Here is a 27,436-nt window from a genome sequence, read left to right as displayed (position 1 = left end):
CCCTCGGTGCAGAGCTTGGCTGTTATGTCTCCATCAGCTGGCTAGACGCCTGTCTGCCGGCGGCCTGGAGCCCCCTCCTGTCCTGGGGCCGTGGGCCAGGAACACCTGTTAAAGGAACAGACCCTCTGTGCAGCACACGCCAGGCCGACGTGCAAGCCAGCGTGTGCCAGGGACACCGGGGTCCCTGCGGCAGGGATCCAGGGCTCGACCGTGAGCCCCAGGCCCAGCCTCGCTCCAGGAGGGTGGGTGCTCCCTGCCTCGCTGCTGCCACCAGGCGGCTTGGGGGGGCCCGGGGGGGGCTGTGTCCTGCTTGCAGGGCCCTGAGCAGCCACGGAGCAGTTAAAACGTGGCGGTGGTGGCAGTATAACCCCCCTCACGCACGCCCACCACCCTGGAGCAGCAGAGGGGCCTTCCCAGCCTGCCTGGGGGGTGTGCTGGGCCCACGGCGAAGGCTCCTCAGCTGGAGGGGAAGGAGAGGCAGGAGCCGAATGGGTCAGACCCAACCCCTGAGATTGACCCCAAGCAGAGGTGGATTAGTGGTTTGTGGGGTCCTGGGCCAGAGCAAGTAGGGCCCCCCCCCCGGTTCCTGCCAGGGAAATGGGGTCACAGCGCAGGGGTTTCCCCTGCTCCCTGGCAGGGGCACCGGACAGTCGGGGTGCAGGGGTGTCCATTTTTCCAGGGAGCCCCTGGACACGGGCCCTGTTGGCCCATACAGGAATCCAGTGCTGACCCCAGGAAGGAGCAGCAGCCGGAGCAGCGGGCCTGGCTCCCTGTGGGCTCCAAGTGTGCATCTCCCCACGGAGCTGCCCCACTGCCGGGGGTCGCAGTGGGAGTTGTGCGGGGAGGAGGGTGCTGCACTCGGGGTGCGAGTCGTGCAGCGACCGACACCTCCAGAGGAAAAGGCAGACGACAGGCAGGTTGGGAGAAGCCAGAGACAACGCTGGAGCCCCTCTCTGCAGGTGCCTGGCTGGGCTCCACACGGCTCAGCCTCCACCTGCTCCCACCGGAGACGCTGGACCGGGTGGGGATCACGTCTGCCGGGCACAGGGCTTTCTCTCGGCAGTGGCTAGGAGCCAGCCGGTCCCTTGTGCTCAGGCCAGGCGCTGGAGGCTGAGGCAGTAGATGCTTCCCTGCGGGGCCGTCTCTGTGCGAGCTGCAGAGTGACTCGGCCCGAAGGCCAGGGCCGCTTGGTCACTTCCCAGGCTGCGGTTAACCTGTGCGTGGCCTGCGGAGAGAGCGAGCCCTTTTCGGGCCTGTGCAGAGCGCTGGGGGCAGCCGCGGGGGCTCACGGGATGCTGGGATATCGCTCCTGGGCCGGACCTGGCTTGCAAGGACCAGGTTTTTATCGGTAAACGCCGATAAACCCTGACTTCACTGGCGCACACAGACCAGCGCCAGGCACAGGGAGGTAGAGGAGATGGGCTGCCAGCGAGCTCGCGGGGGGCTGTGTGTGGTTTGCATGCGAGGCTGACGATCGCCGCCGTGTCTGCTGCCAGGACATATCTATTGTCTGAACCCCACTTCACTCGCACAGCTGGGAAAGCGTAAATCCAGGCCGAGCCGACGTGCTTGGAAGTAAAGGGCTGTTCCGCGGGGCAGTGCTAGCGACAGGCATTGTGGGAACCTCGGGCTCGGCCTGCCAGCGAAACGGGGCAGATGCCGAGCCGCAGTGCAGGCGGGGAAAGCTGAGCCCCCCCCTGAACTCTGCCTCCTCCCTGCAGGAAAGGCAGAGCCCCCATCCCCCCAGCACGCTCCCGTGTGTAGGGCTCTGGGCTGCAGCCCAGGCTTCCCGGCTCCGCTCATGGGCGCCGCCGGAGCTGCCCCAGGGGTGCTCCCAGGCCAGGCGTCCGTGGGGAGCGGGGTAAACGCTGGCAAGGAAGGGGTAAGAGAGCAATGTGCCCTGGATTCCCTGTCTCCAGCGCGGGCTCTTGTCTGAAGCTGGCAGGGGTGCGAGATGGGCGCCCTCCGGGGTCTCTCTCCAGCTCAGCCCGGGGGTGCTCTAGGGCTCAGAGCCTGCCAGGTGGGGCGCCGTGTAGTGCCCGATGGCTGGGGAGAGACCTCCCCTGCTGCTGGCCGGGCCGGCCCCTTTGGGAGAGGGGCTGGTGCAATGGGCGTGCGTTGTTCCCTGGGCCGCCCTCTCCCTCCCTGCCCGGCCCCGGGCTGGCTCCTGGCTAATGACCTCGTCCTGGCCAAAGCTCAGAACCCACGTTCCAGCCTCAGTCACGCTCGTCTTTGGAAGTCGGGTCCCGCCCGGCTTCCGCGACTCCGTCCTCTCCCAGTTCTGCTGCCTCTGTAAGGCTCATCTGCGTGTCCCTTGGGGCTCCTCCTCACCCCCCTGCAGCCCACGGGGCTCCGTCCTTGGTCCCCGTCTCTCCTGCCTCCGCATCTTCTCGGGGCAGACACTGTGCGGGGACTCGCAGAGCTGCCTCTGCCCCAGGCCTGCCGGCTTCTGTCTCGGCCCATCTCTCTCTCCTCGTGGATGTCCAGCCATCACCTCCCGCTCAGCAGGGCTCAGACTTCTTCGGCAGCTCCTCCCAGCCTGCCGCGTGGACCGGGTCACCCCTCTCTTCGCATCCCGCCGCCGGCTCCCCTGCTCTGCCACGTCAGACACCAGCGACGTCCCCGCCCGACCTGTCACCTCGTTCGGTGCCGTTCAGTCCAGGCTGCCAGCCGCCAGCGCCCACTGGTTCCATTGTCAAACAAGCCCCTTTGTGCTTCTCCCAGGTGCCCCCGGTGCTGTGGGATCGTCGCTGGTCTGGGGAGCCTGGTAGGACTCGCCACATGGGACTCCAGCTGCGCCCCTTACTCCTGGGGCAGAGGAGCTGCCCGTCTGGCTCTGGCCCAGTGCTCGGTCAGCCAAAGGGGCCCCAGGACCTCGACGGGCCAGGACTGATAACGGCCCCCCTACCCCAGTGCTGATAACGGACTGGGGGGTCTCCAGCCCCTCTACTACCCACACAGTTGGAATCTCTGTCCGTGGCTCCCCCAGCTCAGGGCACCCCGCCCCCCACCCTGTCCTGTGAGCCGTGGTGCCTGGGGCAGGTCATGCCCCCCAGCCCGACATGGAGATGGTCGAAACTGCCCAAAGGAAGGCCGGGGTGGTCCCTGCCGCACGGGCCTGAGAAGTGCGACCACAGGGCCTCCAGCTGCCCTCATGCGGTGGCCCAGCCCGCGGAGTCTACGTATCCCAGCATGCAGCGCTGCCCCTTGCTGAGTGCAGCCGGGCCCCTGGTCCTTTTTACACTGGTCGGGTGCAGCCTCGGGCACGGGCAGCTCTGCTCCCGGCTGCCTGGGGTGCCGGGTTCTGTCTAACCAGGAGGACTAGCAGTGGAGGCTGTGCCCAGATAGGAGACAGCCAGAAACGCGCACGCCACTGGGGCAGCGTGGAATTTCAGCCCTCCCCCCATGCAGTGCCCCTTGGTCACTGGCTGCGTTAACTAGCGGCAATTGTTCGTTCTCCAGACATGAACATCCCCTCCGCTGCGGAACCCCTCCCTTCCCCTGCCTTCGCGGGCGAGCTGCATCTCCTGCACCACCGCTCTTCCCTATCGCTTCTCCTCACCCCGCGGCAGTACTGCCAGTCATCTGCCAGCGGCTTCTGAGCGCCAGCCCATGCCCCCGTCTTCCCTGGACCTGTGTTGGAAAAACCCATCTGCTTTGCTTTAGCTCTGCTAATGAGCTTGCTTTTCTCTAGCATCCCTTATCCAAGGGCCACCCTGAGCAGTTTGCACTGTTCGCTGAAGTGGGACACACTTTGACTATCACAGAAATGCAACTTCCTCTGGGGTGAATGCAGCCGCCGCACGTGAGCCATGCAGCAGCCCTACGCACAGGTGAATTTAAAGAGGCTGGCGTCCGATTACCAGTGCTGGAATCCGGCCAGGAGCTGGAGCCAACACACTGATTTCCAGAAACTCTGCGTCTTTATCAAGGACAGATGCCAGGACTGGCCTCTCCCAGCACCCTGTCCCCCTGGCACCGTCCTGCCCGCTTCAAGCCCCTGTCTTGCCATCCCCCGATTCCAAATACCAGGAGAGTCTGTGCCTCTGACATGCTGCTCTGAAGACTGGCGTGGCCTAGCAAGACCCTGCAGTGCCGGCTGTGGCCCTCCGCCTTGGCCCTGCGGGTATTGCTGCCACGCCAGGAGAGCCGGAGGGTTGCTGCTGTCTGATCAGCAATGCAAACTAAGTGCTGCTTTTGGGTTCCCAGCAGGGATCCGGGTTCCCTGGGTCTTAGTGACCAATCGCTCTCGGCTAGTCGCTTTGCCATGTGACAGCTTAGAGGGAGTGGGAGCCTGCATCCCACACCGGGCCTGGTGCGGGACCTTCTCCAAGGGAGGCAGTGGCTGTGCGGCACTGTCTGGTGGAGTCCGAAAACTCCCTGCTGGGATCCATCCCCTGCCCCAAATTTTATTACCAGGGAGTCTGGCTTGTCTGCCGGAGGTGAGGCCTTGGTGCGCTGGCCTGCCCAGCCTGCGCCGTGTGGACAGAGGCGCTGCCGTGTGGGGCAGTGCCTCTCGGGCTGGCGGGGTGCCTGGGGCAGTCCCCAGGGGGCAGCTTGGATTGCTTTCTTGGAAAATACAAATGGGACCAGGGTTCCGAGAAAGCTTCCCCGTGTCTGAGCCTTTTCCCACACCCAGGCAGGAGTGAGGGGCCGAGCTGCTGACCCTCCCTGGGGTGGAGGGAGCATGGGAGGTGGATGGCCGTTACCCCAGCCAGCACCCCCTCCTGTTGGGCAGCCGCCAGGTCTGTCTAGCCCCCTTCTTGCCCCGATACTGAGCGTCGTTCTGAAGGGCAGGGCACGTTCAGCCCCTTCCCTGGATCCTTTTTACGTCTCGTCTGTCTAGTCCTGCAGCCTTGAGTGCCAGGCCTGTGGGCTGTCCGTGGCTGAGCGCTCACCCCGTCCCCTCTCTCCTCCACGTGGACCGGATATTTTCAAGAAAATGCTGTGAAAAGATTCTTTCCTACGACGCTTTCCAGCTGCCAGGAATGTGCGTCTAGGAATGCCTGGGCCCGTCCAAGAACAACTTCCAGCCGTGAGGCTGAGTGACGGCAGCCTCACGCGGGGGCTGCCGGCGGCTCCTCTCGCTCGCTGGAGGTGATGTGTTAACTACACAGGACGCGGCCGGGGCCGTCCGAGAGTGAGCGCTCGCTACTGCTGGCTGCAGGACCTGCTTCCAGTCCCAGCACTGCCGGGGCAGAGCCACTCGGCTACTGCGAAATGGGGTTTAGAACGGATAGCGACCCGCAGCTGGGGGTGGGGGTGGGGGTGTTACAGCTTGGCTGCACCCTGGAGCCCAGGGCTGCCCAGAGGATTCCAGGGGTCCGGGGTCTTGGGCGGCGGGGGGGCCTCCGCTTCGGCGGTAATTTGGCGGCGGGGGGGCCTTCTGTTCTGGGACCCGCCGCCAAAGTGCCCCGAAGACCCGCGGCAGGGGCCCCCCACCACCGAATTACCACCAAAGCGGGACCTGCCACCAAAGTGCAGCCGGATCTTCGGCGGTAATTTGGCAACGGGGGCCCCCGCCGCGGGTCTTCGGGGCACTTCGGCGGTGGGTCCCAGAACGGAAGGGCCCCCCGCCACCGAATTACCGCCGAAGACCCGGCTGCACTTCGGCGGCAGGTCCCACTTCGGCGGTAATTCGCCAGCAGGGGGTCCTTCCGCCCCGGAGCGTCGAAGACCGGGAGCGGAAGAAGTTCCGGGGGCCCGGGCCCCGCGAGAGTTTTCTGGAGCCCCCGGAGTGAGTGAAGGACCCCGCTCCAGGGGCTCCGAAAAACACGTGGGGGCCTGGGGCAAATTGCCCTCTTGCCCCGCCCCCCGGGCGGCCCTGCTGGAGCCAACTCCTCAGCACCCCCACGTGCGTCTGCCTCTGCATCTCTGGCTGTGCGGCGGGTCTGAAGCACCGTCCCGCAGCTCGAGAGGCAGCGTGTCCGCCCAGAGGCTTTGCCTCTTCAGCCAAGGAGAAGGCGGCGCATCGCGGAACTTGGGGCCATGCGGGGCCCCTCCAGTCTGATGTGCCGCAGTGGGGATGTCCTGGCTGTGTCTGTGAGTGCTGAGTGGGGAGTATTGACCTGGGGAATTGGGACGGGCCACTGGGGAAGGGAGGAGACCTGAGGATGTAACCTGAGAACCCAGGAGGGGGGTGGGAGGCCAGGTGACACCTCTGCCCGGGACACTGGACAAAGGAGACACAGGCTGGGGGAGGAGCTGGGGGGAGGCTGAGTGAGAGGCTGGGGGGAGTTTTCAGTTTTGGGGCTGGCTGGGGACGAGGAGTGAGGGCAGACGTGGGGGTCTGGCTCGCTGGGCCCCAGAATGGACCCGACTGAGGGGGTCCCATTCACTGGACCAACAAGCTCTGTTTTAGCCCGTGTTCCTGTCATCGAATAAACCTCTGTGTTACTGGCTGGCTGAGAGTCACGTCTGGCTGCGACGTGGGGGGGGGCAGGACCCTGTGGCTTCCCCAGGACCCCGCCGGGGCGGACTCGCTGGGGGAAGTGCACAGAGGGGCAGAGGATGCTGAATGCTCCAAGGAGAGACCCAGGAGGTGAAGCCGTGGGAGCTGCTTGCCCTGCAGACAGGCTGCTCCGAGGGAGAGGAGGCTCCCCAGGGTCCTGCCTGGCTTGGTGGGGAGCAGTTCCAGAGCAGCGTCCGGGGACTCCGTGACAGTTACTCACCTCCACTTCCAGGGGCAGGGATCCTCCAGCTCTGCCTGAGCCCGGCCATTCCGGTCTGTGCACCATAAGCACCACGCACCGCCTAAAACTCTGGGGGAGGGGAAGTGGTCCCAGAAAGGGCCAGCGTGACGCGTAGGGAGGGTAGACGGTGCTGTAGGCTAGGACAGGGCTGCAGGTCAGCAAGGACACACACTGGGGCTGGTCGGTGAAACCCCTCACTCGTCTGTAGGGCCAGGAAAACACTGGGACCATGGGGCTCCTCCTGGGAGGGGAGGAACTCCCGATACGTAGATGTTAACGTTCGAAGGGACCATTATGATCTTGTCTGACCTGCCGGCCAGAGAACTCCCCCCGTGTCTCCTGCCTCCAGCCCGTCCATCGCTCCTGGCTGGACTAGAGCAGATGGTCTAGGAAGAGACGCCCAGGCTGGATTTTCAAACTCCAGGTGGTGGAGAATCCACCATGCCCTCGGTGAACTCTTCCAGTGGCCCTCGCTGTTACAAATCTGCATCTCGTTTCCAGTCTGAGTTTTTTACCTTCAGCTTCCAGCCCCTGGATTTTCAGCCAGGCTAAGGAGCCACCTGCTGTTGGAAATCCCTTGCGAGTCGGTGCCTGTGGACCGTGATCATGTCACCTCTCGACAGTCTCTGGGATAAGCTGCACAGACTGAGCTCCAAGTCCCCTTGTGACTGGGTGAGATCAGGGCGCTGCTTGCCCTGGCTCCGTTCTCCAGCTCAGCTCCACCACATCCTCCAGGAGATTCAGTTTCACTCTTTGCTGAGGCCACTCTGGGCCCTTTGGGGTCCTCCCTGCCTACTCTGAGGCAGATACGCATCCAGCAGCCTCTCTGCCTGAGTCTCAGCCCCTGATTTCAGCTGCTGCCTGGGGTCAGATGGGCTCCCGGATTCCCATCTCGACCTGCAGGGAGTAGCTGGCTTTGCCCTTGCACCTCCCAGTGCCATGTGCTGGCACCTCTGTAATCTCGTCCTTTGCGAGGACAATAGTTCAAATCCGCCTGAGCCAGGCGCTCTCCTTGCCCTGTCCAGCTGCTCCCCAGGAACCTGCGAACCAAGACCATGGTCAGCCATTGATGAGGCATGTCACCACCGCGTGTGCAGCTCCTTCGAACGTGCTGGAGTCCTGGAACGCTGCAGTGGCCGTGCTGCCCTGCCTGGCGGCCGCCTCCAGTTCAGGCACACCCGTGAGATCTCCACGGGGCAGATACCCATGGGTGTGCCGGACCCGGGGATCATCTGGCTCTCGCTGCACCAGCTGCAGGGCACATCGCTCAGCTCATCCCTCCACCAGCGACTGCCTCGGCCAAGGAACGACAGGCCCTGGCTCCCAGCGTGGCAGCAGGCCCCCGTTCGTTGGGGTCTGGGTCCGAGGACCTTCCCCGGGAGCTGCTGGTAGCAGGTGCTGCTGTGTCGTTGATCCAGGGCCCTCTGCTCAGGGACCCCCCACCACCAGAGGCCAGGGGGAGCCAGAATGGGCACAGGGCCCTCTGGTCCCCCCATCACTGCCTGCAAGCAGCATGGCCAGGCCGCTGAAGAGGACAGTGCTGGCTGGTGAGCTGGAGCTGCCGCTGCTCGTGCTGTGCACACAGACCCTGGAGAGCCTGTCTCCTCTCACCCGCCCCAGCCTGGTAGCCTGGAGCACGAGGGTGGGCAGCGTAACACCCCCTGTCTCTGCTCCCCTCGAAGCCGGTGTTTCTTCCTGCGTGCGCAGCAGGCGGCGGCTCCCGTGGCCCAGCCGTTCCTGAGTGGGAAATTCCTGGCCGAGTCCCAGTGGGGCCGGAGCACGTCCGGCGCTGACGTGTGCTCGGAGCGTGATGGATGTGGCCCCAAGGGCTGCTGCTCTGCCTCCGCGGGGCCCCTGGCCTCTTTCCTGGGGAGGCTTTGTTGTGCTGCAGGTGTTTATGGGGACCAGATGGTGCAGCGGAGTGAGTGTGACCCCTGACTGCAGAGTGTGGGGCGCAGGTCACGTTCGCACCTTCCTCCCCGGGGCGGGGGGGCTCTGCGCTGTGCACCTGGGGGAGCCACGGAGTCTGCTCCTCAGCCCAGCCCATTGACGCTGACTGGCCCCCGCCTCGCCAGGCAGCCTGCGCCCCATAGAGCCTGTGCCCTGCACGCCTGGGGGGCTTGGTCGTTAAACACCCCTGCTTTGCTCCCTCTCCCGAAAGCTGCGAATTGGGGGCTGGCTCTGCTCAACCCCAGCCCCGCCAGGCGCCTCGAGAGGGGCTGTTGACCCCGGGCCTGACCCAGTGCGGAGACACAATGAGTGGGTTGGAGGCAGTAGCCATTGGCCTACTGGATGCAGTGGGGTGCTGTCCTGGGCTCCCCGCAATGCCAGGGCACCAACCACATCCTCCCGCTTCCCTCTCCTGTCGATGGTCCCAGCATGCACTGCTCCCTGGACCGAGCGGCGTGGCTGCATGGCATGCTGGGACCTGCAGTCTGTGTTAAGGACGAGGCCGGCCGGGGTGTGCTGCATACCCCGGGGCGGCTGGCCGTGTTCTCGGTACGGTTAACTGTGTGTGTTCAGAGGAACGGCCAGCTGGGATCAGAGCTGAGGTGCAGCCAGCCTGGCCTCCAGGCTCTGACTGGGGCCAGCCCCAGGGCCTGCAGAGGAAGGTGCAGGAGCCCCGCTGGAGCAGACATGGGACCCTCCCCCCACTGTGTGCACATGTGTGTAACCCAGTGGCACGGCCCCGGTAGGTCTGTCTCTGGGCACGTCTGTCTGTCTGTGCAGGCGCAGGGGGAGCAGGCCTGGCAGCTGAGGCCTGGAAAATGTGGGGCTCGCTCCTGTGTGAGGGACGGGTGCTGGAACGTGTTCGGCTGACCAGCCCCTGCCCGTGTGCTAATGGGGACCACCCTGTGCTGCGGGTAACGAGCGCCGCACCCTGCGTGGAAGGCGGCTCCGCTGCAGCCTGGCTATGGTTCCAATCAGGAAGCCGTTAAGGCCTTTAAACTCTCCCTGGTGTGGTCAGCGAGGCGTGCCAGGTGCTTACCTTGATGTTGTTTCCACACCAGGCAGCGGAAGGCTGGGAACGCTCTGCTGGCCGAGGGGGGGCTGCGGGCGTATCTCCCCCAGGGCTCCTTTGTTCCCTTCAAATCCATAGTGAGCCGGGATTGCTCTGCTCTGCTAGTGAGCATGGGAGCCCCCGGAGCCATCTGCAGCCTGCCGAGCCCTGGGCTGGGCACCCCATGCCCAGCGTCTGCCCAGGGCCTTTGGCATGCTAGGGCTTGGGGTCCTGGCTTCGCTGCTGGCCGCTTTGGGGCCGGTGGCTCCGTTCCCTCGCCCAGGGCTCGGCGTGCTGCCGGCGATGTGCTGCAAGAACACGGCACCCATGGAGCACGGCGTGGGGCAGCCGGGCGCACCAGCTGGGATTTGCTGCACGTCCGCTGGGAGGGCACAGAATGGGTTCAGTTTCTGGAGCGAGAGTCTCTGCTGGGCATCGGACCCTCCTCGTGCCCATTCCCCGGCAGGGCAGGGCAGGGCAGGGCAGGCCGGCTGGGGCGAAGGGGTGGGGACTGGCTGGGCAGAGCGGAGCCGGAGGCCGTGCCAGCTGCAGGGGACATGATGCCCTGGGTGTTCGCTGAGAGGTGAGGCCCGCAGGCAGGAGCCTTTCCTAGGGGGCTCATCCCTGTCTGCACTTGTGTTGGCTGCAGGAGGTTCTGCCATGGAGGGTGCTGACGCCGCGGCCGGCTGTCTCCTAAGGGTGCACCGGGGCGCCCGAGCTTTGCTCGGCTGAAGGTCGCCCTGGCAAGCTCCCAGCACTCCCGGGGCTGTCGAAGGCAGTCACAGCCGTCTGTGTGACCCCGATAGGGCCCCGCAGGCCTTCCACCATCTTGACCAGGGTTTCTCGAGTCGGGCCCCACCAAAGGAGAGAAGCGAACCTGGGTCTCCGCCCAGGCAGAGCAGAGCGCTGACCTGCTGCCAGCCGTGCGGGATGCTGGGGTGGAGGGGGGGGGCTGGCGCGGGCACACACGTGCCGTAGCACATGGACTGGAGGAGGAGGAGCCGCCGTGCAGGATGCTGCGGGGGAGGCGGGGGCTGGCGCGGGCACACAGGTGCCATAGCACGTGGACTGGAGGAGGAGGAGCCGCCGTGCGGGATGCTGGGGTGGAGGCGGGGGCTGGCGCGGACACACAGGTGCCATAGCACGTGGACTGGAGGAGGAGGAGCCGCCGTGCAGGATGCTGGGGTGGAGGGGGGGGCTGGGGTGGGCACACAGGTGCCATAGCACGTGGACTGGAGGAGGAGGAGCCGCCGTGCGGGATGCTGGGGTGGAGGCGGGGGCTGGGGTGGGCACACAGGTGCCATAGCACGTGGACTGGAGGAGGAGGAGCCGCCGTGCGGGATGCTGGGGTGGAGGCGGGGGCTGGCGCGGGCACACAGGTGCCATAGCACGTGGACTGGAGGAGGAGGAGCCGCCGTGCGGGATGCTGGGGTGGAGGCGGGGGCTGGCGCGGGCACACAGGTGCCATAGCACGTGGACTGGAGGAGGAGGAGCCGCCGTGCAGGATGCTGGGGTGGAGGCGGGGGCTGGCGCGGGCACACAGGTGCCATAGCACATGGACTGGAGGAGGAGGAGCCGCCGTGCGGGATGCTGGGGTGGAGGCGGGGGCTGGCGCGGGCACACAGGTGCCATAGCACGTGGACTGGAGGAGGAGGAGCCGCCGTGCAGGATGCTGGGGTGGAGGCGGGGGCTGGCGCGGGCACACAGGTGCCATAGCACGTGGACTGGAGGAGGAGGAGCCGCCGTGCGGGATGCTGGGGTGGGGGTGGAGGCGGGGGCTGGCGCGGGCACACAGGTGCCATAGCACGTGGACTGGAGGAGGAGGAGCCGCCGTGCAGGATGCTGGGGTGGAGGCGGGGGCTGGCGCGGGCACACAGGTGCCATAGCACGTGGACTGGAGGAGGAGGAGCCGCCGTGCAGGATGCTGGGGTGGAGGCGGGGGCTGGCGCGGGCACACAGGTGCCATAGCACGTGGACTGGAGGAGGAGGAGCCGCCGTGCAGGATGCCGGGGTGGAGGGGGGGCAGGGCTCTGTGGAGCAAGCGTGGGTCTGGGAACCCTGTGCTCTAGGATCCAGTCCCGGCCCAGCTCTGTCAGACCCCACTCCCCCCCCGTGGCAGGCCTGGTGTCTGCGGGGGGATGGGGGGGGGAGCGCGCCGGTTTGGCTGCGAGAGGTGACGGTGGTGCTGTGATGTGCTCAGACGGCGGGTGGCATCACACACGCTCTCCACGGATATCGCACGCAGGGAATGCTCACCGAGTGCGTGAGCGTCTGCAGGGCTCCCCCAGGGATCGATGCTTGGCCCTGCGCTAGTGATCACTTCGATCCGTGGCCTGGAAGAAAACATCCAACCATCACTGGTTACGTTTGCCGAGGACTCAGAAATGGGGGGAGTGGCAGATCATGAAGAGGCCAGGTCACTGGCGCAGCACTTGGGATCGCTTGGTGCCACGGAGTGTGGGGAGACGAGGCCCGGCACCCCCGGCTTCCTGCGATTCACCGGGACTCTCAGCCAGGCAGCAGAAGAGAAGGTTTATTAGACGACAGGAACACAGTCCACCCCACAGCTTGTCGGCACAAACAGGGCCCCCTTAGTCAGGTCCTTTTGGGTAGTAGGGAACTTAGCCCCCAACCTCGGGGTTCTCTTCAATTCCCCTGCCAGGAGCCCCTCCTTTCTGGCCTTTTCCTCTTTCCCAGGCCAGGAGGTCACCTGACCTCTTTGTTCTCCCCCACCTTTAGCATCCCCCTGCAGGGGGGAAGGGCCTGGCCATTAGTTGCCAGGAGACAGAGGGTCGGCCATTTACACACACTGGCCCTTTGCTCTGCCACAATCTCAGCCCCTAGAGACAAGAAATGCACAGGGGAAACTGAGGCACCCACCCAGTATTCAGAGGAAACATTAGGAACAGTCCCACTTCGTCAGACTTGGTAAACTGGGCACAGGCAAACAATCCATGTTTTAATCTGGCCAAATGTCAGTGTAGCCCTCTGGGGACGGTGCAGGCCATACTTCCAGGCTGGAGGGCGCTATCCTGGGAAGCAGTGACTGAAGGATTTTGGGATGGGCTCCCACTGTGGCCAAAAGGGCTAATGGGATCCTTGAATGCATAAAGGGGGGAATCTCGCATAGGAGCAGAGAGGTTCTTGTGCCGCTGTACCTTGCACTGGGTGAGCTGCTGGGGTCCTGGGTCCAGTTCTGGTGCCGACAATACAAGGCTGGTGATAAATTAGCGGGGGTGCAGAGAAGAGTCCCAGGAACGATTAGCTGGTTAGAAAACCTGACTCCGAGCGAGCACTTAGACGCCAGAGCTCCGGCTGTTTTGCTGGGCTAGGAGCTGGTTCAGGGTGACTAGGTCAGTGCATGGGGAACACACCTTTAATAGTGGGCTCTTCGGGTTAGCAGAGAGCGGTCTGCCCTGCTCCAGTGGCTGGAAGCTGATGCTAGACACGTTCACACAGGAAGGGAGCTGTCCCTGTTTAATAGTGAGTGTCATTAACCCTTGGAACGCCTTACCGGGGCGGGGTGGATTCTCCGGGGCGGGCTGCGTTCCTAACAGCTCGGCTCTAGGAGTGGTTGGGGGGCGGGTCTCTGGCCTGCGCTAGCTGGGAGGTCTGACTGAGACCCGCTAGGGAGGAGCCCCGTGCGAGCTCACCGCCCGCCGTCTGTCCCGCTGCAGGACGTGCGGAACACGGTGGGCAACATCCCCATGGAGTGGTACCAGGACTACCCGCACGTCGGCTATGACCTGGACGGCAAGAGGATCTACAAGCCGATCCGAACCAAGGACGAGCTGGACAAGTTCCTGGACCAGATGGAGAACCCCGATTACTGGTGAGGGGCTGGGGTTCCCCTCTTCCCCCAGGAACGCCCCGAGTTCCAGGCCAGGGGCACGACCACTCCCACTGCCCCAGCCTGGGGTCCTGCTCCCAGGCAGGACAAAGGCCTGTGCCTCCCCCTCCCCCTCCCCAAAGCCTGGGCAGCCCCAGCACGTGCCTCTGCCTGCCTGGTGCGTGAAGCCTGCTGCCCCAGGAAAGCTCGGCGCCCTGCTGTGTTCGGAGCCCACGGGGCGACCGTTCAGCTTTCCGCTGGCTTCTGTCTGTGTCCTCCCCGAGCACGGGCCCCAGGCTGCTCCGCAGCTCGCCTGCTGCCGCCCCAGTGCCCCGTGGGGGGAGGCAGGCGCTCTCCGGGCCACACGCGGTGAACCCAGAGCAGACTCTCACATGCCCCGTGCTGGCCGGGGGCTGGGTCCCTGGGCTCGCTGCCGTGGCTTTCCGGCAGCTCTCCCCCTGCGGGCAGAGCGGCACAGCCTGGAGAGTGAACTCTGCCTGCGCCCTCCGAGCCCTCTGTGCACTTGGGGGAGCCATGGTCCCGCCATCGCCCACCCGGCCCAGCCCCCTCCCACTCCCTCCCAGCCAGCGCAGGGCTGGCGAAGGGGCAGGTCTGCAGCCTGGCTTCCTGCCCCGGCCCTGGGGAGGGGGGGCTCCCTTGGCACCTCTGCGGGGGCTGCCGGCGAGGAGTCGGTTCGAGGAGATGGGCAGGGGGCTCACCTCCTGCAGGCCAGCACCGAGATCAGCTTTGGGAGCGGAGCGCCCTCCGGATGGGCCTCACAGGGACAGACTCACGCGGCAGCCCAGCCCTCGCCCCTCACACGTTACTCTCCCTCAGGCGCACGGTGCAGGACAAGCTGACGGGGGTGGACGTGAGGCTGACGGACGAGCAGGTGGAGCTGGTGCAGCGGCTGCAGAAAGGGCAATTCGGAGACGTGCACCTCAACCCCTATGAGGTAGGGGACCCTGCTGCCACCTCTGGGGCTGGGCATGTGTGGGGCTCCCCCCCTCCCCAGGGACACCCCCTCCACGGGGGCTCCCTCCCCTCACCCCACAGCCCCCACCTCCCAGGCCAGGCCTGCGTGGGCCCCCTCCCCTCCCCAGGGACACCACCTCCACAGGGGCTCCTTCCCCTCACCCCACAGCCCCCACCTCCCAGGCCAGGCCTGTGTGGGCCCCCTCCCCAGGGACACCCCCTCCACGGGGGCTCCCACCCCACAGCCCCCACCTCCCAGGCCAGGCCTGTGTGGGCCCCCTCCCCAGGGACACCCCCTCCACGGGGGTTCCCACCCCACAGCCCCCACCTCCCAGGCCAGGCCTGTGTGTGCCCCCTCCCCAGGGACACCCCCTCCACGGGGGCTCCCACCCCACAGCCCCCACCTCCCAGGCCAGGCCTGTGTGGGCCCCCTCACCTCCCCTCCCCAGGGACACCCCCTCCACGGGGGCTCCTTCCCCTCACCCCACAGCCCCCACCTCCCAGGCCAGGCCTGTGTGGGGCTCCCCCCCTCCCCTCCCCAGGGACACCCCCTCCACGGGGGCTCCCTCCCCTCACCCCACAGCCCCCACCTCCCAGGCCAGGCCTGCGTGGGCCCCCTCCCCTCCCCAGGGACACCACCTCCACAGGGGCTCCTTCCCCTCACCCCACAGCCCCCACCTCCCAGGCCAGGCCTGTGTGGGCCCCCTCCCCAGGGACACCCCCTCCACGGGGGCTCCCTCCCCTCACCCCACAGCCCCCACCTCCCAGGCCAGGCCTGTGTGGGCCCCCTCTCCTCCCCAGGGACACCCCCTCCATGGGGGCTCCCTCCCCTCACCCCACAGCCCCCACCTCCCAGGCCAGGCCTGTGTGGGCCCCCTCCCCTCCCCTCACCCCACAGCCCCCACCTCCCAGGCCAGGCCTGTGTGGGCCCCCTCCCCTTCCCTCCCCAGGGACACCCCCTCCATGGGGGCTCCTTCCCCTCACCCCACAGCCCCCACCTCCCAGGCCAGGCCTGTGTGGGCCCCCTCCCCAGGGACACCCCCTCCACGGGGGCTCCTTCCCCTCACCCCACAGCCCCCACCTCCCAGGCCAGGCCTGCGTGGGCCCCCTCCCCTCCCCAGGGACACCCCCTCCATGGGGGCTCCCTCCCCTCACCCCACAGCCCCCACCTCCCAGGCCAGGCCTGTGTGGGCCCCCTCCCCTCCCCTCACCCCACAGCCCCCACCTCCCAGGCCAGGCCTGTGTGGGCCCCCTCCCCTCCCCTCCCCAGGGACACCCCCTCCATGGGGGCTCCCTCCCCTCACCCCACAGCCCCCACCTCCCAGGCCAGGCCTGCGAGGGCCCCCTTCCCTCCCCAGGGACACCCCCTCCATGGGGGCTCCCTCCCCTCACCCCACAGCCCCCACCTCCCAGGCCAGGCCTGTGTGTGCCCCCTCCCCAGGGACACCCCCTCCACGGGGGCTCCCACCCCACAGCCCCCACCTCCCAGGCCAGGCCTGTGTGGGCCCCCTCCCCTCCCCAGGGACACCCCCTCCACGGGGGCTCCCTCCCCTCACCCCACAGCCCCCACCTCCCAGGCCAGGCCTGTGTGGGCCCCCTCCCCTCCCCTCTCCCCAGGGACACCCCCTCCAGGGCTGGTTGTGCGGCGCGTCTCCCTTGCAGCGTGTTGCCCTCCTGCCTTCCCAGGCTGGGCGGGGACCCAGTGGGCCACGGCAAGGTCCCTGCTCGGAGGGCCGGGGCAGCCGGAGTGACCCCTCGCTCTCCCTTCCCAGCCAGCCGTTGACTTCTTCAGCAGCCAGGTGATGATCCACCCGGTGACGAACCGCCCGGCCGACAAGCGCAGCTTCATCCCCTCCCTCCTGGAGAAGGAGAAGGTAAGAGCCTGTCAGTGCCAGCTGCCCCCAGAGCTGGGCCCCCAGCCAGGCCCCCCGAATCCTGGTGCTGACCCATCTGTGGCCTCTCCCTGCTCGGCAGGTCTCCAAGCTGGTCCATGCCATCAAGATGGGCTGGATCAAACCGCGCAGGCCCAAGGAGGACACGCCCAGCTACTATGACCTCTGGGCCCAGGAGGACCCCAACTCCATCCTGGGGCGCCACAAGATGCACGTGCCAGCCCCAAAGCTGCGGCTGCCGGGCCACGAGGAGTCATACAACCCCCCGCCCGAGTACCTGCTGAGCGAGGAGGAGGTGAGGGGCGAGGGGGTGGGGGGATATTGGGGGGCTCATGGGGCTATGGAGGGTGCACTCTGTGTGGGGGGTGCTGCAGGCAGGCTTGGCATGGATGAAATTCAATACAGCCGAGTGCAAAGGCACAGCTACCCAGTGGGGACCCCGTGGCGAGGGGTCGGGGTGACACTGAGCATGACCCAGCAGTGGGGTGCAGCTGTGAAAAGGGCTAACGTCCTTCTGGGGCGCACATGCGGGAGGTCACTGTCCCGCTCTGCGCAGCACTGGGCCGGGGATCAGCCGTTCTCCGGGGCCGCTGAGGGTAGGAGAGGAAGTAACGGGCTGAACCTGCAGCAGGGGAGGTTTCGGTTAGAGATTAGGAACAGGCTGAGGAGTTAAGCTCTGGAACAGGCGGCCCAGGGGGGTTGTGGGGTCCCCGTCACTGGCTGAACAAACCCCTGCCAGGGCCGGTCTAGGGTTCCTCGGCCCTGCCCCACCACGGGGGGCTGGAGTCCATGGCCCCTCGAGGTCCCTTCCAGCCCCACGTTTCTGTGATTCTGTGGCTAGTGCAGGGAGCAGTTCTCTGGGCCGGGATCCTTGGCGCTGCCATAGGCTTGGTTCCCAGGCTCAGACACTCCCTCTGCCCCTGGCAGCCGGGCTCTGGGCACCTGGGCCCCCCCCGGGGAGGGGACGGAAAGCGGGTCCCCTGTCCCCCGAGAGGTGTCTGGTTTGGGGGCCGGCTGCTGACCTTTGCCCTTTGCCCTGCAGAAGCTGGCCTGGGAGCAGCAGGAGGCCGCGGAGCGGAAGCTGAACTTCCTGCCCCAGCAGTACCGGTGCCTGCGTGCGGTGCCAGCCTACGCCCGCTTCATCCACGAGCGCTTCGAGCGCTGCCTCGACCTCTACCTGTGCCCGCGCCAGAGGAAGATGAGGGTGAGTGGGGGGGGTGTGACCTGGGCCCAGCAGAGCCAAGGGCGGGAAACCCACCTCACGCGCCACACACACAACCAGCTCACCGAGCTCTGCAGTGCGGCTCCTGCTCGCTGCCCCTTACAGAGAGCTGTCGCCCTGGGGCCGGGTGGGTGCCCAGCTGATCGAGTGGGATGCAGGTAGCCTGCTGCCCGGCACCCTCAGGTGGGGCAACCCTGTGCCCCCTGTGCACTACATGGGCTTGGTTCTCTTGCAGGTGAACGTGGACCCGGAAGACCTGATTCCCAAGCTGCCGAAGCCGCGGGACCTGCAGCCGTTCCCCACCACGCAGGCCCTGGTAATGCCGTGTGGTGTGGTCAGGGCTGCCGTGAGCGAGGGGAGGGGAACAGACACCAGGGTGGGGCTGGGAGTGAAGGAGGCTGAGGGGTCTTCGTTAGGCTGGAAAGAAAAGCTCGGAAGGGGGCCGCGATGGGAGCCTCCGTCCCCATCCCAGAGCACAGGGCTTAAGGGGGCACATAGAGACCAGGGCAGCTGTGGAACTCCCTGCTGCAGGAGGCAATCTAGACACCCCATCACTAGGTGTATAGGGGAGAATAACCTTGACTCCTGACATTTGAAGCTGTGATAAGGGGTAACAACGGCTCCTCATCTGGGACGTGAACCAGTCCCATTAGGAATGGGACAGATAGTAAGACAGCAAATATCGTAATCTCTGGTGTGCCCACACCATGAATACTGCGTGCAGGTCGGTTGCCCCACCGTAAAAGAGGTACATTAGAATTGGTAAAAGTAGAGATTAGGGGCATGGAACAGCTTCCGTATGAGGAGAGATTAATAAAACTGGGACTTTTCAGCTTGCAAAGCGCTGGCTAAGTGGGGGATAGGATAGAGGTCTATAAAATCATACCTGGTGTGGAGAAAGTGAAGAATGAAGTGTCATTTACTCCTTCACGTACACAAGAGCCAGGGGTCACCCAATATATTTACCAGGCAGCAGGTTTAACACAAACCTAAGGCAGTATTTCGTCACCCAACGCACCGTCAGCCTGTGGAACTCGCTGCCAGGGGATGTTGTGAGGCCAAAAGTATAACGGTTCCAAAAAGGAAAGTTCCTGGAGGATTGGTCCCTCAGTGGCTATTAGCCGGGATCGGCAGGGCACAACCCCCTGCTCTGGGTGTCCCTAAACCTGACAGCCAGAAGCTTGGACCAGGCGTCACTTGATAATTGCTCTGGTCTGTTCATTCCCCCTGGTGCTCTGGCACCAGCCCCAGCCAGAAGACGGGACCCCGGGCTAGCTGGACTGTTGGTAGGGCCCGGTCTGATGTTCCTATGCACCCGCGCCTCCCCTGAGGTTGGGTGTGGCCTGGGGCATCGTCCTCTGAGCAAGAGAAGGGATGTGCTGCGCCCAGGACAGACGCCGTGGGTGGCCAGCACCAGTCGCAGCTCTCAAACCCCACCATGGGCCTGTCCGTCGCTCTCCAGCCTCCCCCACTCTGCCGCCACGGCCCGGGCTCATCTCTGCCCCGGGGCCGGACGCTGGAGCAGCCTGAGCTGAGCTGGGGCCGGACGCTGGAGCAGCCTGAGTGGAGCTGCTAGCCCCAGTGTCAGCGTCCCGGTGCCCCCGCAGCTGCCCAAGCCCGTTAGCCGGGGGAGAAGGGCACCCGGAGGCCCCAGGCGCCATGCCAGGGCTCATTCCCGTGTGTGCAGGGGGGTCCCGGGCAAGCTGAACGCCAGCGAGTGGCACTGGCGGCTCCTCACCTGTCTCATTGTCTCCACCAGGTCTACCGCGGGCACAGCGGCCTCGTGCGCTGCCTCAGCATCTCCCCCAGCGGGCAGTGGCTGGTGTCAGGTAAGCTCTCTGTGCCCGGGGCGGCACCCGGCCGGCCCAGAGCCACACAGACCCCTCAGGGCTGGGGTGGGGCGAGGGGCGGCACCCCGCAGCCTGCGCTCCTGTGCCTGTCACGGCTCTGCGTGTACCCGAGGAGCAGCCGCCTGCCTGCCCCCCGGGCTCTCCCGCGGCACTGCTGCGGGTAGGGGCTGGCTGGCTGAAAGGGCGGGAAGGAAGGAGAGGCCTGGGGAGCCACGTGAACCACAGGGGGGATTCGATCCCAGGCCCAGCCTGTGCTGCCCCCGGCCGCTCCGGCTGGCCCAGTGACTCGCTTCTGGAGTGCAGAGTTCCCCTGGGCACGAGGCGGGTGCCGGCGATAGGACTGCTGGCCCAGCCCGGCCCGGCCCAGCGCACGCTCGTGGCAATCCCTGGTGCCTATAAACCGTTCCGGGGGGGTTTCCAGCCGCTTCCGGCACCTCCCCAGGCAGTGGGGCGTGGGCTGGCACGCAGGGCACTAGGAGCAGAGGGCAGGCTCTGGCGGTTCTGGGCTGGCAGCTCCCACCAGGTGGCCCATGCGCCATCGGGAGTTCCACAACCGCTGGATTCCTGGCCACGGGCTGGGAAAGTGGTTGAGATCAGGCGTTAAAAATAACCCCATGAGCCTGGGGGGGGCCTGTCCCTCTCCCTTCACACCCAGCCCTGGCTGTCTCTCTCTGCATGGGCCCAGGAGCAAACCAGCCCGCACCAGCCAGGACAGCAGCTGCTCCGGGGTCTCGCCCCTCACAGCCTGGCCGGCTCCGGGGCCCAGTGCGGCGCTGCGGGGGGGCGCTCGCCCCTCACAGCCTGGCCGGCTCCGGGCCCCAGTGTGGCACAGCAGGGGGGGCGGCTCAGTGGGGCGCTCGCCCCTCACAGCCTGGCCGGCTCCGGGGCCCAGTGCGGCGCTGCGGGGGGGCGCTCGCCCCTCACGGCCTGGCCGGCTCCGGGGCCCAGTGCGGCGCTGCGGGGGGGCGCTCGCCCCTCCCAGCCTGGCCGGCTCCGGGGCCCAGTGCGGCGCTGCGGGGGGGCGCTCGCCCCTCACGGCCTGGCCGGCTCCGGGGCCCAGTGCGGCGCTGCGGGGGGGCGCTCGCCCCTCACGGCCTGGCCGGCTCCGGGGCCCAGTGCGGCGCTGCGGGGGGGCGCTCGCCCCTCACGGCCTGGCCGGCTCCGGCCCCCAGTGCGGCGCTGCGGGGGGGCGGCTCAGCAGGGTGCTCGCCCCTCACGGCCTAGGCCGGCTCCGGCCCCCAGTGCGGCGCTGCGGGGGGGCGGCTCAGGGGGGCGCTCGCCCCTCACGGCCTAGGCCGGCTCCGGGCCCCAGTGCGGCGCTGCGGGGGGGCGCTCGCCCCTCACAGCCTGGCCGGCTCCGGCCCCCAGTGTGGCGCAGCAGGGGGGCGGCTCAGCAGGGTGCTCGTCCTGGGTCCATGCTGACCCACTTCCCCTTCTGGGAGCCGGGGGCGCTGAGCTGCTCCTCGAGCGGCTGGAAATGGCCCTGCCCAGGGTGGTGCCAGGGACTTGACGGGAGCTCGCCGTGCTCTGGCCCCGGCCCAGCCCGGTAGGTCCTAGCTGCCCCTGCGGGCGGAGACGGGTGTACTGGTGCCCCGCTGAGCCCTCCCCCACTGCCTGCCTGGGCGCGGGACGGGGCCTGGCCCCTGCCTCTTCGGGGACCCACCCGCTGGCCTGTCCCGCAGGCTCCGACGACGGCACGGTGCGGTTCTGGGAGGTGAGCAGCGCCCGCTGCATGAAAACCCTCCCGGTGGAGGGCGTGGTGAAGAGCGTCGCCTGGAATCCCAACCCCGCCGTCTGCCTGGTGGCCGTGGCTGTGTGAGTGACACCCCCCCGTCCCGTCGCTGTGTGACCCCCGCCCCCGCATCTCCTCTGTGTGAGACCCACAGCCCCACCCCAGCCCCGTGACGCCCCCCAGCCCCATGACCCCCCCGTCCCATCCCGTCGCTGTGTGACCCCCCCCCGCATCTCCTCTGTGTGAGACCCACAGCCCCACCCCAGCCCCGTGACGCCCCCCAGCCCCATGACCCCCCCGTCCCATCCCGTCGCTGTGTGACCCCCGCCCCCGCATCTCCTCTGTGTGAGACCCACAGCCCCACCCCAGCCCCGTGACGCCCCCCAGCCCCATGACCCCCCCGTCCCATCCCGTCGCTGTGTGACCCCCCCCGCATCTCCTCTGTGTGAGACCCACAGCCCCACCCCAGCCCCGTGACCCCCCCGTGACGCCCCCCAGCCCCATGACCCCCCCGTCCCGCCCCGTCCCGTCGCTGTGTGACACCCCCCCCGCATCTCCTCTGTGTGAGACCCCCCAGCCCTGTGACCCCCGTCCCGTCTCGTCGCTGTGTGACGCGACCCCCAGCCCCGTCCCAGCCCTGTGACCCCCCCGTCCCGTCTCGTCACTGTGTGACCCCCCCCGCATCTCCTCTGTGTGAGACCCCCCAGCTCTGTGACCCCCGTCCCGTCTCGTCTCTGTGTGACCCCCCCCCGCATCTCCTCTGTGTGAGACCCCCCCAGCCCTGTGACCCCCCCGTCCCGTCTCGTCGCTGTGAGACCCCCCCACCGCATGTGAGACCCCCCCCAGCCCTGTGACCCCCATCCCATCTCGTCGCTGTGTGACGCGACCCCCAGCCCCATGACCCCCCCGTGACGCCCCCCAGCCCCATGACCCCCCCGTCCCGTCTCGTCGCTGTGTGACCCCCCCCCGCATCTCCTCTGTGTGAGACCCCCCAGCTCTGTGACCCCCGTCCCGTCTCGTCACTGTGTGACCCCCCCCGCATCTCCTCTGTGTGAGACCCCCCAGCTCTGTGACCCCCGTCCCGTCTCGTCACTGTGTGACCCCCCCCGCATCTCCTCTGTGTGAGACCCCCCAGCCCCGTGACACCCCCGTCCCGTCTCGTCACTGTGTGACCCCCCCCCGCATCTCCTCTGTGTGAGACCCCCCCGCTCTGTGACCCCCGTCCGGTCTCGTCACTGTGTGACCCCCCCCGCATCTCCTCTGTGTGAGACCCCCCAGCTCTGTGACCCCCGTCTCGTCTCGTCACTGTGTGACCCCCCCCGCATCTCCTCTGTGTGAGACCCCCAGCCCTGTGACACCCCCGTCCCGTCTCGTCTCTGTGTGACCCCCCCCCCGCATCTCCTCTGTGTGGGACCCCCCAGCTCTGTGACCCCCGTCCTGTCTCGTCACTGTGTGACCCCCCCCCGCATCTCCTCTGTGTGAGACCCCCCAGCCCCATGACCCCCCCGTCCCGGCTCGTCGCTGTGTGACCCCCCCCGCATCTCCTCTGTGTGAGACCCCCCAGCCCGGTGACACCCCCTGTCCCATCTCGTCGCTGTGTGACCCCCCCACCGCATGTGAGACCCCCCAGCCCTGTGACCCCCATCCCATCTCGTCGCTGTGTGACGTGACCCCCAGCCCCATGACGCCCCCCAGCCCTGTGACACCCCCCGTCCCATCTCATCGCTGTGTGCCCCCCTCAGGCATCACTTGCCCCCTGCCATCTGCCTGGCCGGGGCTGCCCTGGGCCCCAGGGTGCAGCTGGATTTCAGAGCTCTTGGGGGCAGAGGTCGGAGGCTGGCCAGGCCCCCGGGACCAGCACCGGGTTCCCCTTCCCACAGGCCGTGGCTGCAGGGGAGGAGGCAGGCCAGGCCCTGTCCCCGGCTCTGACCCGCAGCGCCCCCCGCAGGGAGCAGTCCGTCCTGCTGGTGAACCCCGGCCTCGGAGACAAGCTGCTGTATGGGGCCACGGACCAACTGATGGAGGCCTACGAGCCGCCGGAGGAGGAGCGGCTGCAGCCCGTCACCTGGGCCGTGGCGGCCGGCGCGGAACACAGCAGGGGCGTCCGGCTGATCATCCGGCACGGGAAGGTACGGGGGGGCCTGGGGGCCTGGAACGGGGTGGGAACTCTTCCCTGCACCTCTTGGGGGGTGGGGGGGTGTTGTCCCCACATGCTGGACCCCCATCACCTCGCCTGGCCTGCTCGGGTTCTGCCAGCGGCCATGTTCCCCGGGGGTCCGAGCACCCCTGCCCTACCCGGAGCCCCCCAGGGCCTGACCCATGTTCCCCGGGGGTCCGAGCGCCCCTACCCGGAGCCCCCCAGGGCCTGACCCATGTTCCCCGGGGGTCCGAGCGCCCCTACCCGGAGCCCCCCAGGGCCTGACCCATGTTCCCCGGGGGTCCGAGCGCCCCTACCCGGAGCCCCCCAGGGCCTGACCCATGTTCCCCGGGGGTCCGAGCGCCCCTGCCCAGAGCCGCCTGACCCATGTTCCCCGGGGTTCCGAGCGCCCCTACCTGGAGCACCCCAGGGCCTGACCCATGTTCCCCGGGGGTCCGAGCGCCCCTACCCGGAGCCCCCCAGGGCCTGAGCCGCGTTCCCCGGGGGTCCGAGCGCCCCTACACGGAGCACCCCGGGGCCTGAGCCGCGTTCCCCGGGGGTCCGAGCGCCCCTACCCGGAGCACCCCAGGGCCTGACCCATGTTCCCCGGGGGGCTCTGAGCGCCCCTGCCCAGAGCCCCCCAGGGCCTGACCCATGTTCCCCGGGGGTCCGAGCGCCCCTACCCGGAGCCCCCCAGGGCCTGAGCCACACAAACACCCCTGCCGCCGTGGAGCGCCCCGTCCCCCAGCCCGGCTGCACGGCTCCCCGTGGCCCCAGGCAGCAGCTGACGTCTGGCCGTGCCGCTCCGCAGCCCGTGAAGCAGGTGACCTGGCACCCCCGAGGCGACTACCTGGCCAGCGTCCTGGCTGACGACGGCCACACGCAGGTGCTGATCCACCAGGCCAGCAAGCGCTGGAGCCAGAGCCCCTTCCGCCGGAGCAAGGGGCAGGTGCAGTGCGTCCTCTTCCACCCGCTGCGGCCCTTCTTCTTCGTGGCCACCCAGCGCTACGTCCGCCTCTACAACCTGCTCAAGCAGGAGCTCGCCAAGAAGCTGCTGACCAACTGCAAGTGGGTGTCCAGCATGGCCGTCCACCCCGCAGGTACGTGGAGCCCGGCCGCCGGTCTGGGCGCGGCCCCTGCCGTCCCTTGGCTGGGCGTGGGTGTCCCGAGGGCCCGGCCCGTCCACCAGGCCGAGACGAGCTGCTCTGCCCAGCCGCGGCCAGGCTGCGGGGGGCAGCTCCTATAGGATGGGGGGTGGCAGGAGAATCATGTTCCCTCAGCCACGGGGCCACAGTCAGTTGTGGGGGACACATTGCCGTGGGGGGGAGCCTGGTGTCAGAGGGGTGCAATGCTGTTCTCAGGGGGGAGACACTGCTGCAGAGGGACATTGTCGGGGGGCCGGGGGGGCTGGTGTGTGCGACACCCCTGCAGGGGCCGTGGCTGCTGGCAGCACCCCGCTCGCTCACTCCCCTCCCCTCTGGCAGGAGACAACCTGATCTGTGGGAGCTACGACAGCAAACTGGCCTGGTTCGACCTGGACCTGTCCACCAAGCCCTACCGGGTGCTGAGGTGAGCGTGCTCCCCCTGTCCGCCCGCCCGCCCCACAGCTCCCCCCTGTCCGCCCGCCCCTCGGCTCCCCCCTGTCTACCTGCCTTGCCCGCGGCTCCCCCTCCGCCCACCTGCCCCACAGCTCCCCCTCTGCCCGCTCACCCACCCCGCGGCTCCCCCTCTCCGCCCACCCGCCCCACAGCTCCCCCCTGTCCACCTGCCCGCCCCGCGGCTCCCCCTCTCCGCCCACCTGCCCCACAGCTCCCCCCTGTCCACCCGCCCCACAGCTCCCCCCTGTCCACCTGCCCGCCCCGCGGCTCCCCCTCTCCGCCCACCTGCCCCACAGCTCCCCCCTGTCCACCTGCCCGCCCCTCGGCTCCCCCTCTGCCCACCTGCCCCACAGCTCCCCCCTGTCCACCTGCCCCACAGCTCCCCCCTGTCCGCCCGCCTTGCTCGCGGCTCCCCCTCTCCGCCCACCTGCCCCACAGCTCCCCCCTGTCTGCCTGCCCGCCCCTCGGCTCCCCCTCTCCGCCCACCTGCCCCACAGCTCCCCCCTGTCCACCTGCCCGCCCCTCGGCTCCCCCTCTCCGCCCACTCACCCCACAGCTCCCCCTCTGCCCGCTCACCCACCCCGCGGCTCCCCCTCTGCCCGCCCGCCCCACAGCTCCCCCCTCTGCCCGCTCACCCACCCCGCGGCTCCCCCTCTCCACCTGCCCTGCAGCTCCCTCTCTCCACCCTCCTGCCCCACAGCTCCCCCCTGTCCACCTGCCCCACAGCTCCCCCCTGTCCACCCGCCCGCCCCGCGGCTCCCCCTCTCCGCCCACCTGCCCCACAGCTCCCCCCTGTCCACCTGCCCCACAGCTCCCCCCTGTCCGCCCGCCTTGCTCGCGGCTCCCCCTCTCCGCCCACCTGCCCCACAGCTCCCCCCTGTCTGCCTGCCCGCCCCTCGGCTCCCCCTCTCCGCCCACCTGCCCCACAGCTCCCCCCTGTCCACCTGCCCGCCCCTTGGCTCCCCCTCTCCGCCCACTCACCCCACAGCTCCCCCCTCTGCCCGCCCGCCCCTCGGCTCCCCCTCTGCCCGCCCCGCGGCTCCCCCTGTCCGCAGGGTCTCCCCAGGGCACTGTAGGGCCGCGCTGGCTCTCCCTGCCCCAGGACACCGCCCCGATCACGCTGGCTCCCTGGTGCTGCCCCCCCGCTCGCTGCCCAGCCCGGCGCCGGATTCCCTCGGCTGCTCCCTGCCCCCTTTGGGGAGCCCCAAGGCAGCTCTCCCCGCGTGGCTGCCCCAGCCTGTTGTCAGACGCCATCTCGCCCTCAGCGGCTGTTTGCCACGCAGGGGCCCGGCGCAGGCTGCTGGGGGCGGGGCGGGGCTGGCCAGGCGGCCCCAGCGGCTCCTGGCCCTGACGGGTCTCTCCCCTGGTCTCTGGCAGGCACCACAAGAAGGCGCTGCGGAGCGTGGCCTTCCACAAGCACTACCCGCTCTGCGCCTCGGGCTCGGACGACGGGAGCGTCATCGTCTGCCACGGCATGGTCTACAAGTACGCGCGGGCCCGGCTGGGGGCCAGAGTGGGGGGGGGGGTAGCGCCCGGGCGGGGAATGGCCCTGCCCCGTGCTCGCGGCCCCGGCTGGGGGGTGAGATGTGGGGGGGGGGGTAGCGCCGGGGCACGGAATGGCCCTGCCACGTGCTCGCGGCCCCGGCTGGGGGGCGAGATGGGGGGGGGGTAGCGCCAGGGCGGGGAATGGCCCTGCCACGTGCTCGCGGGCTGTGGGGTGACAGGGGCCAGCCCCCAGCACCGGAGGGGGAGGACAGGCGAGGGGGCAGCCTCTCTGCAGACAGGACACGGACCCCGGGCATCTCTGGGCCCTCGGTGGGTGCAGCCCCCTGTCCCCACTGGAGCACCCCACGTCCCTGGGGAAGGTGAGGGGTGGGCAGCCCAATGGCCCTCGCGCGTTGTGGGGTCACAGCCCCCCCCTTACCTGGTCCCCTTTGTCGCAGTGACCTGCTGCAGAACCCGCTGATTGTGCCCGTGAAGGTGCTGAAGGGCCACGCGCCGGCCCGGGACCTGGGCGTGCTGGACGTCCTCTTCCATCCCAGCCAGCCCTGGCTCTTCTCCTCGGGCGCCGACGCCACCATCCGCCTCTTCGCCTAACCCCGGCCCGGCACCGGAGCGACGCCAGGCCAGCCTGGGACCGCGGGCGCCACCCCGGGCCGCAGAGCCTCCGGCTTCTCTTCACCGGGGCAGGGCCGGAGCCGGCTGCCTGCCTGGGAGCCGTGCGCTGGGCTCCGCACCGGGGCACGGGGGGTCTCTCATTAAACGCCTCTGGACACGCACGGGCTGCGGTACTGTCCTGTGTGGGCTGGGGGGTGGGCAGGGGCCCCCCTCCCCCGGGGGCCAGCTCCAGACACAGGGGCCCCGTCGTGCTGCCCGGCAGCTGGTGGGAGCTGGGCCGTGGTCCCGTGAGGTGCCCTGCTGCAGCGCCGCTGCCCTGGCCCCCTGGGGCTGGCAGTAACCCCCCCCCGCCGGAGCTTTCTGCAAGGCGCCCTCGCTGCCCTGGGGGGG

General features: G+C 68.3%; 1 protein-coding gene across 2 annotated transcripts in view; it reads left to right on the top strand.

Annotated features, from left to right (window-relative positions):
• BOP1 (BOP1 ribosomal biogenesis factor) overlaps positions 1 to 27,223 on the top strand; it is a 92,588-nt gene extending 65,365 nt beyond the window's left edge. The window contains exons 1-14 of one of the 2 annotated variants that reach the window (XM_045003464.1): positions 6,648 to 6,735; positions 13,371 to 13,525; positions 14,360 to 14,477; positions 16,270 to 16,371; positions 16,472 to 16,684; positions 17,432 to 17,593; positions 17,847 to 17,927; positions 19,371 to 19,440; positions 21,144 to 21,276; positions 23,142 to 23,322; positions 24,142 to 24,430; positions 24,815 to 24,899; positions 26,306 to 26,413; positions 26,872 to 27,223. In XM_045003464.1, the coding sequence (XP_044859399.1) occupies positions 13,401 to 13,525; positions 14,360 to 14,477; positions 16,270 to 16,371; positions 16,472 to 16,684; positions 17,432 to 17,593; positions 17,847 to 17,927; positions 19,371 to 19,440; positions 21,144 to 21,276; positions 23,142 to 23,322; positions 24,142 to 24,430; positions 24,815 to 24,899; positions 26,306 to 26,413; positions 26,872 to 27,025 (1,821 nt within the window). In that variant the 5' untranslated portion in view covers positions 6,648 to 6,735; positions 13,371 to 13,400 and the 3' untranslated portion in view covers positions 27,026 to 27,223. Of the gene's footprint in view, positions 1 to 6,647; positions 6,736 to 13,370; positions 13,526 to 14,359; positions 14,478 to 16,269; positions 16,372 to 16,471; positions 16,685 to 17,431; positions 17,594 to 17,846; positions 17,928 to 19,370; positions 19,441 to 21,143; positions 21,277 to 23,141; positions 23,323 to 24,141; positions 24,431 to 24,814; positions 24,900 to 26,305; positions 26,414 to 26,871 lie in introns of those variants that run through there. The other variant, XM_045003463.1, reaches the window with a different exon arrangement.
• The last annotated feature ends 213 nt before the right edge of the window (positions 27,224 to 27,436 follow it).

Source organism: Mauremys mutica, chromosome 2 (assembly GCF_020497125.1).
Source record: "Mauremys mutica isolate MM-2020 ecotype Southern chromosome 2, ASM2049712v1, whole genome shotgun sequence".
Taxonomy (NCBI): Eukaryota; Metazoa; Chordata; order Testudines; family Geoemydidae; genus Mauremys; species Mauremys mutica.
Note: the sequence above shows the minus strand (reverse complement) of the source record. Positions and strands in the feature narration are given on the sequence as shown.